We start from the raw sequence: 10286 nt of genomic DNA, 5'->3' as shown, positions 1-10286 counted from the left end.
CAGGGGTCTCCCAAATCTTATTCATCAGTTTATTTAAAAAGGATGTATTTTATTTTATTCAACTAGAAGTATACACTATCACAATCAGTCTCTTACTTCATTTTTACTAAAATATTTCAAATGAATGTTTTACACACATTATTAAAAAATCTGTACTATTACTTTCCCGCCCCCAAAAAGCCAGAGTGGTTCAATAACAGGTAAAAACGCGTGCTAAGGTCTAAAGAATTTTGCTATATACACAACAGCAGGTGCTGACTTTTCCAGTTCTTTGTAAATCATTTACAGAAAATAGAGCAGGGCTGTAAGATCACAGGTTTAACAGAAATCAAACTTTTAAACTGATTTCTAAAGCAGCACAAATAGACTTTCCCCACATTATGAAAAATATACAATTTTATCACTTTACAGCCATGCACTTTGAAGAAGATCAGTAGTATTCTTCCCCCACAGTTTTTAGAAAGATAAAAGGTCACTTTAACACTGATTTCTTTTTATATCTAGTATTTGGATAAAAAATGTGCCGTTCTCAAACAAGGTTGTGCTCAGCAGTCTTCTCAAGGTGCAGAGAGCCAGCTGGAGCTGGTTATACCACAGCCTTTCCAAAACTGTTAGGGAAATGCTGCTTACTTCAGCCACTCCAACAAAAGTCAAGGACGTGATTTTACTTTCCTTAAGTAAGCAAAGTCCATGTGTAAACAATGGATGCTTTCTTTGTCAGAGGATTGCAGAACCCAGGGCCTCAATCTTGAGGAAATTTAACTTAAGACTATTGCTCAAAATACATCAAATTAATGGCCACTATTTCAAGGGCTGCTTCCCTCCAACTGAATACCTGAAGCTCCTCAGATAGCTTTCACAGAAGACTTAGCACGTAGGTGAATGCATCTAAATATGCATAAACACCATCTTCTTAGACAACTGAAAATTCAGCACCCAAGTCATCCTGTAAAGTCATTGAGCGTCATTTTACCCAAGGAAGACACTTTACAGCTCAGATGGAGCTAACTATGAAGAGTAGCAATTCCAAAAGCCCCCAGACAAGAACATCCCAATGTACAGTATGTTCTTCTGCAATATCAGTGACACGCTTTCTACGCTGAAGATTTATGCTGCCAAAGAGAATCTTAAAAAAAATGGAATCTACCCTAAGAGTACAAAGGTTGTTCAGCTGAACTACTGGCTACCCTGTAAACGGGCTCTTCAGGATTTGCAGCACTAATAGACCTCAATTGCAGCACTCTCCTTTGGAGATGAGATCTGCAGGTGGAATAAAACAAGCTTTGTCTGAAGTCATTGAACAGATTTTGAGAGAGATGTGATAGCAGGGAATATTTGAGTATTACACATCTGGAGAGACTAGTAAATGGATTAGTAATACAGCTCTTGTCTTGTTCAGAGGTCCTGCTAGTCTAACACACTCCTAAAACAGCAAGTATCTCATCAACACAATTAACTCTCTACAAGTGCTGGCAACGTTTGCATTGCTTTAGTTAAAATTCAGTGACATAAATTAACCTTGTTCCCAATATGCTTAAATTCTCCACTTAATCCAGCGATTGGATGCCACCAAAATTAGAATAGGCTTTCAAGCAGACAGATTAAAGTAACCCTCTGTTCAATATTAGATGTTAAAGAAGAATGATGTCTCCGCTTTATATCACGTTTTCTGGTACGACAGTCTTAAGGTATAAATTGTACAGGCGGAAGACAAGTAATCAATGGTGACTAGAAACTGGTGGTCAAAACACAAGGCGAAGAGGAGGAAATCCACAATCCTCCAAAGATGCTATATTTTAAAGGAGACAGACTCTAGAATGGATTTTTCCTGACTCCATAGTATGTAAATATTACTACACTTAAGAGTTAGCTAACTCAGTGTTCGCTGACTGAGAGCTGATTTCATACTGAGTAAGAAATAAGCTACAGGTAAATGTATGAGTGAGAGTATGTGCCTGTGTTTTGGGGGATGGTTCTTGCTTTTTAAAAAATAACCTATTCATCTTGACTGTTACATTTTTGTTTCTGATATGAATAATGAAGCGGTGCTTACTCTTACTGGATACTGTGTACTTTGATTGTATTCCTTCTCTATTTTTTACTGGTTACAGATTCCAGCTCTGACACTGCAAATTCTTCACCCAGGCAACTAGTTTATTGTATACCATGGGACCAATTACCTTTCATAACTTGCAGCAAGGGCTCCTTGGTATTGTATTGGTGCTCCTTGTTAACACAATACCACAAATCAAAGAACTCAACTGGTAGAACAAATTAATTCAAGAGGAAGAACCCGTCCAGTTAATTCAGCTGTCTGTAGCTGTGACTGATTCTTATGGAGATAAAAAGAAAGTGATGGTGTTTGAGGTCATTAAATCTTCAAACTAATCACTATAATCAATGCAACATTTGAAGAGGAGGCTTTGATCTTTTCACATGCCTGTCTTTAAAATTATTTCACACCAATGAGTTTAACAACCCAGCCCTGCTTGCCTGGACTATTGGGAAAGAACATCTAATGAAATACAGGGGCAGCTGCTTCAACAACTTGGAAAAGAAGGGGGCAAATTCTTACAACTATACAAGCAGCTACTCCACAATAGCAGAATGTAAGTCCCATCGTTTTATATACAACCATTTGAAGAGGGAAACCCCACTTGTTTTGGTTCATTAACAAAAATAAAGCTTGAATGGCAGAAAGTAGTCTCAGCCGACAGCCTGTGTTTATGGCGTTTTTATTCAGCTCCGCAAGGTTGTTGTTCGGGCACCTTACACAGGAACCAGTATAGGTGAGGGATCCAGCAAGAACATCAAAAACCCCACCCGAATCCTCCTTATGTGAAAGGTTTGCTGCTCTCGAAGATCCTGTGAACACCACAAGCACTGTGAGGATGGCAGTTTCTGATGAATTACTCTGTAGCAGAAGATGTACAAGGAAAGTGCTGCCATGTTTGTAGGGAATACTGGTGTGTGGCTAAGTGACTTCATTCACATTGTGACTGCAGATCTCTTGTCATTTTTAAGGAAGAATAGTTCATTAACAGCTGACATGGAGCCTCATACCTTTCTGCAGGCTTGTGTGGTGAGTACCACCATACAATGCAGAGTGGTGCTGGCGTTTTTAGCTCACCACTCAGTATTTTCCACAGCGCTTTGTGAAAACAGTTGCATGTCATTCTTCCAAATAAGGACCTCCAAAAGTAAGTGTTAGCAGCTCAAGAGCTTGGCAGGCAGTAAGCCAACAAATTCAAGTTGCATTTGCCTTGGAAGGTGCTGCCTGGAGCCACTATGAATCACTGACAAGCGGGTGGACAGGAGTGATACAAACTGTGACTTCTCTGTAGTTTAAGGGTTCTTGTTCCTCATAGAAATTCTCTTGAGTTAGTTAATTCTACAAACAGACCATTACAACAAAGCAGGTTTGAACTACAATACAAATGATGCAAGTCTGGCATTACTGGATGGTTACCCATTGAACAGTAGTTCCAGAGCACCACGGCCTGGAAATCAGGCCTTTAGCTGCCATATTTACACTATTGTTACAAAAAAAAAGCTGGGGGGAAAAAAGAAAACAAGAAAACCCTGAAAAAACTCAACCCCAACTCCCAAAGAACAGGCAGCCAGAAACGCTGAGCTCTGCCTCTTCCGTCTTCACAGAATCAATCACTTCCAGTCTCCGGGATGCTGCTCCTACAAGGGACCCTTGAACTGGTTTCCTGACAGATGTTGCCTGATGGAGGGTTTGGAGCTCGCAGCATCACCCAGCTTTCGCCAGACAACCTGTAAGAAAGAATAATTGGGTGGGGAAAAGGAACTAAAATCCGAACTCCGTGAGGCTTTGCAGTATTTCTACAATTGCAGTCTGAAAGTCACCATCAGCCGTTTCCCGGAGCTGCGCTGCAACTCTCAACAGAGCCACTGGATGGCACCTGCGCGCCAGTTCCCAAGGAAAACACCATTGATGAATTTTTCTAATTAGTCCCTCTTGAGATTAGAACTGTTTTTGCTTTGGGTAGCAGTATAAACAAATACACTAGGTTCAGAAGTTACGTTCGATGTTAGGTCACCCCTGCCATGCTTACAGAAAAGATGTTACCATGAACAGAAAACAAGAATGAAAAAGGCAATGATTAAAAATACACATCTGTGCCTTTCTACAAACATACAGTTTTATCACTCTAGGGCCACTGGGTGGAGGGAGACAATTTCTTCAGAAATAAGAAGCTGCAAAGCACTTTATATCTGCCTACATTAAATGAATATTTAAAGAAAAACCAGCTGATGACGAACAAACAGAAATTAGTCCATTTGGAAGGATGAAGTTACGGTGTTTTACCATTCCCCCTGCCACAAGGGAATGTGGCATTAAGCAGACAAAATACCCTAAAGAGCATGTGCCCATTTACTGTGGCCTTGGCTTTGCTCATACGTATCCAGCAACTGATGTACCTCAGCCCTTGCCAAGGATGCTTGCTCTCAAACTCTGCTCAAAGCCGAAGCATGGCAGAGGTGCTTTGCAGCTGGAGACAGTGCCACGGCAGCAGGCACCGCAGAGCAGAGGTTTGGTACGAAGGCCCACCATGGAAGATGTGGCAAGTTCAGTTAACAGTGTGGTTGCCCAACATGTTAGCAGTGCTGATAGCACTCCACACATCATGGTGCTGTCCAACTGCTTCAGACAAGAAGATTCTCCCTCTGATGTTATCTCACAGTTTAGATTCAAACCCATTCAAGCTAAACAGCTTTAAAGATGGCAACCAATTGCTGCTCAGCCCAAACCAAGTCCCTGAGGGCGCAGGTGGAGTTAAGTGCTAACAGGACTCTCCTAGCCATGGAGCATCCCTAGCACAGCTCTCAGTCAGCTGGACTAGCTACTGTACACCCTTGAAGGCAGCAAGGTGGGAATTGCCAGCTGAGCAAAGGCTGCTCCATGCAATGAATGAGGCACTCGGGCTACTGATACCCAAAGCAGTGGTCAGCCGAGCCTCCACTCTGCCCTTGTGCCTGTGGATCTCACATCAAGCAGGGCCTCTATGCAGTAGATCCCTGTTCCTCCATACTTCTAAGACAAGACCTTGAAAGAACCCCTAGAGTTACTGACAGGAGTTCTTACATTGCACATTTCACGAACGATCGCCTTCTCCTTTTCACTCAGGTCTTCTTCATAGTTGTCTTGCATTTGCCTGTCCAGATTTTCATGGACCTCAAGGACCTACAAAAAACAACATTACAAAAGCATTATGCTCCTCAAATAATTACGTGTCCCTAACAGCATCATTAACCAGTATCTACATTGGCAGGAGTCACAAAGCCTCGAGGTGGGCCAAGATGAGCACAATATGAAGATGGGTGCCTCCACTCTCCTCCTTCACTGGTGATGGCATACATCTGTCCACCCCCTGCATGGTATGGCTGCCAGCACTGTCCTGGGGGGCCATGTTGTAAGTGGCAGTGAGCTGCCTGTGCCCACAAACGCATCTCTTCCAGGAAGGCTGCTAATAGCCCCACCTTCCAGGCAGCACCCCTAGCAAGGCAACCCCCTCCATACTGCCTCCATCATGCATTCAGATTGCCCCTCCAGACAGGCATGTTGCACAACTCAGGTGCATCACAGCACAGGACTACCTCCAGATGCGTGACCTACATACCTCACCCAGGGCTTTGCCACTGATGAGCAAGTTGGTCAGCTCAGTGTGCAGGGTCAGAGCTCCTGGAATCACCCAATGCCATCAAACAGCATGCGGTCTTACTCACTACAATACATCCACACACATATAAAGCCATTCAGCAGGTGTATTTGTGTGTGTACCTACTTCTACACCTCCTAGGGAAGAACAGAGCTAGATGCAGTGCAAGGATGAGTTTCACCCTTTCCTGAGGTACACAGCACTGGCTGCTCCATGAAATGGGATACCAGTGTAGATTATCCCCCGGTCTGCCTCAGCACAACAATCCTGCTGTATTTGAACTGCGTTACAGACAAAAATAGGTCATTCTCCTAGGGCCCTTAACCTACTTGGGACCAGTCTTTGCACAGGTAAGGATTACCCTCATCCTTTCTAGGAGGAGAGGAAGGGCAAAAGGGTTGCAAAAGGCGTGTGCGTGCTGACAAAGAAAGCATCTATTTTCTGCTAAAGAGGAGGGAGGAATTAATTATTGATCCAGCTGGACCGGCACATCGAACTTGCTCGTCTGGAGTCAGTGTGCCTCCAGTGCTCAGCTACAAAGGCAGCAGCCTGCAGGATCACATCCCCGTGCAGAGCACCAGGGTTGCCTGGCTGGCAGCTAAGCACTGGCTGTGTCTGCAGGGCAAGCATCAAGGACAGCCATGGTTTAGATTAGTTAAAGATCACATCAGTTCCAGCCTCTGCTTCCACCAGCCATCAATCTTGCAGGCACAGGAATCCCAATGGGTAAAAATAAACAGTTTTTCTACAATTTGTGTTTAAACTAAAACCACATTCCCTAGTCCAGGAGGTGTGGAAGGATGGCAAAGCCTATTTCTTTCAGTAGAAATGTCTTTTAATGGTGTGAACCAGGCAGAGCTGGAGCTGAAAGCTGAGCAGACAGAAGTTATGGCTGTATTTCATTTCTGAATGACTCGGGACTCATTTACCCTGGAAACTGTCCTGCTCCCCAAGCACAGCCCACATCTCCATGGGCACTTTGCAAAGATGTATTAGCATCTTGGGTATGAGAAAAAGTGATTCAGGGGGAAAAAACTCAACAGCCTAGCCTGGAAAGACATGCTAGAAAAAAAAAACGCTCTGTTGAGTGAAATCAGGTCCTGAAGAAAGGAAGGGCTGTCAGTGCTGACCCAGCCCCAGCCAATCTCAAATCCTGCCAGGCGCCTCCTCAGCTGTTTAGACCAGGTTAATGTTCCTCCAATTACACTGCTGGGGACTATGGATGTGCCTTCACACAAATTGCCTATGGCTCAGCTAAAGTGCAAGGACTGTGGATTCAGCATGGATCTAAGAAACCAGGGTATATCCTCCCACAATTTATGCCACATCCCAATCCAGGAGCTCACAGAAAACAGACAAATGCACCCCAGGCTTAAAAATGGCTCATGCCATCCCCTCCTTTTTGCTGTTCTTCAAGGAGCCCTGAGAGCACTTGCCCCTTTGCGGACACACGGGTGAGATGTGATGACCCTGGGTAAAACGCCAGCCAGTGCAGGCAGCCTGCTCCACTTGGATGCAGGCGGATGGGGCTGGACTGCGGTGACGCTGCCCCTCTGCCCGGGAACACCATGTCCTGAAAACAACCTGCACCTTGCTCACCTGCACCTTGCTCTCAGCGAGCGTGTGGCTTGTCTGGCTTTCTCCCTGATGATGTGTGAACTGTGAGGAACACCTCAAGTATACTGAATTGTCCTTCATGCACTGAAGTCTGTGATCAAGGCAGTGTCGCCTCAAAGTCACCCAGTCCATCACATCCACCTCTCTTCTAGCTGGCTGCACTAGCCCCACATGGCCATGAAATGCATACTTAAAAAACAAACAAACAAACAAAAACCCCATCAGAGAGTCTGGATGACTGTAGTAAAGCTTTGGAAGGGAAGATGAAAGTTGAAGCATTTCTGTACCAGAAAGCACTCTGAGACTGAAGGATGCTTTCCAAAGGGTGCAAGGCTCACTGATTTTACTGATTTATAAGTCAACTGGGCAAAGCACTGGGGAACATGGCATCCTTCTTCAGCAAGGGAACAGTCTACATGCCCTGCTAGGACTTTTCCCTAGTTTAGGCAGGACCAAATCCTGCCTTAACAAGATCAGCAGGAGCGATTGATCACCTGCTTGATGGCTCTGTGCATATGGAAAAGGTCTACGCTGCTGCTACAGGGGAAGTTGGGTTATAGGCTGAATGTTGTTCTCTTACATGTGTCTCCTCCTCAGCTCCCCATATCTTTAGCAGGTTTTCTCAATTCCCAAGGAAAGTGCTTTGATGTTCAGTGAGATACTGAGCTGTAGCATATGTACCTTTTATTCTTGTTAGCAAAAACAGCTGTTCGGAGTGCCAACTTGTCATCTTGCTCCTTATTTAGTAGGCACAAATAAACAAAATCTATTTCAGAAGCAAAAATAAAAGAAAACCCCTAAATGTGCTTAAGGGAGAACTTATTGATGCTAAACGGCAGACAATGCTTCAGCCACATATCAAGTATTCAGCTGCCAGAAAAAAAAAAAACTAAGGAAAAAACCTACAGGACACTGCATAGATGGGTGCAGATGAGGCAATCCAGAAGCCCTGCAGGTCTGTGCAGAGCGCACAGTGCCTCAGTGTCCTTCGCCTGGGCACAGAGCTGCACCGCTTCTGGACAGATCTGAATGCAAGCATCCCACGAGACAAGCAAAACCAACTTCCATCTCTGCTTTTCCTCATGGTAAGGAGCTAACCTGCTACAGCCATAAAGGCTTCTTTACACTACCAGCAAGGGCTTTTGCTAATATCTGATGTGTTATAGCCACATCACAAGTCTCATTTGTAGGCTGCTCTCTTCTCTACTCCCTCCTCAAGGGAAGGTCATGAACTGTATCACAGGCGATGAGGGTCTAAGCTGCATCCAGTTTCCCACATGCAGGGGGCTGGCACTGGAAAAGCTATCCAGTTCTACAGGGTGCAAAGAAGAGCCATTCCGTATGTTACAGCACGCCATGGCCAAAACAATGACATCTTATACCCAGTTTAAGATCCGCAGCTGGAGACCAACAGCCACAATATCACTGTGCCACAAGAAAGGAGGAGGAGAGATTGAGAGCATGGCCAGTTTCCTCAGTCTTTTCAGTTACCACAGTTACCATCCTGTGGAAATGGGCCACAGGATGGAAAACTAAACACCTCCCTTCCATACTGACCTACCGGAGAATTCCTCCTCACTTCAAATGTGAGAATACTCTTAAAAGTAAGTGTGCAAGCAGGACACGTCATGTGAGACCATTTATGGCCCATGAGATGTGACTGCTGTGGTACCTGCTTCCTGACTCTAGTCATGGCGCCTTCCAGGGTTTTGGAAACAGACAAACGTATCACACTGGGCAAATTATGAAACTGCAGAGAAGAAGTTTTTCCAGCCCTTCCTAGCAATCAACAAAGTTCTGAAATAGAGGGTTACAATATGCACAACCAGCTTAAAACTTCAACTCCTGTATACGCGTCGCTGTGCCAGACCCCCCAAACTTACTTTCCAGTTTCCAAGAATCTTCTTCACTGATTTTCTAGTCCTTTCCATAAGCTTACCAAACCACATCTTAAAACCATGTTTCCTGCCCTTACTAACAAATCCAGTCACATAACCCCTACAGCAAGTAAGAACCTAATTTCCCCCCAGAATGTGTTCATAATCAATTTATAACTATTTGATCTTGTAACTTAAAAACATTATCAACTTTGCTTAATTTTGTACTTCACCAACACCCCACCAAATGCAACAAAGGGCAGGAGCAGAAAGGTACGAACCCCACAGCTACGGAAGAAAAAGCCAAAAGCAAAAGTAGTCTGGACTGCATGAGGGCTTGGATGATCAAACACAAGTAAAACTGGATTAGTACAAAGTGTCAGAAAAACAAAGGTATCACACGAATCTGCAACGTTCTGCAAATCTATAAATCAGTATATTCCAACCAGAGCCTAATTTACTTAGAGATTTTCCAGCCATTGCTAGAGCACCTTGGAAAGGACTTGTGCTTTTGTGTCCCTTAGATACTCAGAAGGAACTTGCTTAGCTAGTTAAACATGCAACACCAGGGTATCACATTTTTCCTGCTAGAGGATGGTCACTAGCACTTGAGAACTGCTGTGAAACCACGGTGCAAGTTTTCACCTTTAATTCAGCTAGCAGTGTCCCATGGGTTTTATTGCCAATGATCCTGACTGTAATCCCCACTGATGATACACAGATCTACAAGGGTATGATGCTGGGGCTTGCTGTGTATTTATATAAAAAGAAGTTCTTCTCCTTTGAAGACTGCTGCAGGATTTCAATAATAAAGCACATGGAAGAACTGCAGTTGTTCTGCTCCTTTTAAAAACAGCATTTTGGCCACCACTGTCACCCCAAAGTTCCAGTTTATACAGGACTGATGAACAGAAAGGGTAACCAACACCTTCACCATCAGCAGCTTTTGTTGGAGGTTTCCCACCCCAAAAAATAGTCACTCCCAACATAACTGCACAACTATTTTAAGTGATGATTATTCACCATGATACAGGTGCTGGCTACCAACAACCTGTCTGAGCACTAACTTTCTAGTTGTTGTGTTTCCATGAGAGGAAGTAATGTC

General features: G+C 44.1%; 1 protein-coding gene across 3 annotated transcripts in view; it reads right to left on the bottom strand.

Moving 5' to 3' along the window:
• Nucleotides 1-28: 28 nt before the first annotated feature.
• Nucleotides 29-10286, bottom strand: part of CCDC85C (coiled-coil domain containing 85C) — a 107465-nt gene continuing 97207 nt past the window's right edge. For all 3 annotated transcript variants that reach the window (XM_065685399.1, XM_065685400.1, XM_065685401.1), the window contains 2 exons: nt 5114-5212; nt 29-3780 (listed from right to left, as the gene is read on the bottom strand). In XM_065685399.1, coding sequence (XP_065541471.1) covers nt 3691-3780; nt 5114-5212 — 189 coding nt within the window. In that variant the 3' untranslated portion in view covers nt 29-3690. The remainder of the gene's footprint in view (nt 3781-5113; nt 5213-10286) is intronic.

Source organism: Lathamus discolor, chromosome 6, assembly GCF_037157495.1.
Source record: "Lathamus discolor isolate bLatDis1 chromosome 6, bLatDis1.hap1, whole genome shotgun sequence".
Lineage (NCBI taxonomy): Eukaryota > Metazoa > Chordata > Aves > Psittaciformes > Psittacidae > Lathamus > Lathamus discolor.
Note: the sequence above shows the minus strand (reverse complement) of the source record. Positions and strands in the feature narration are given on the sequence as shown.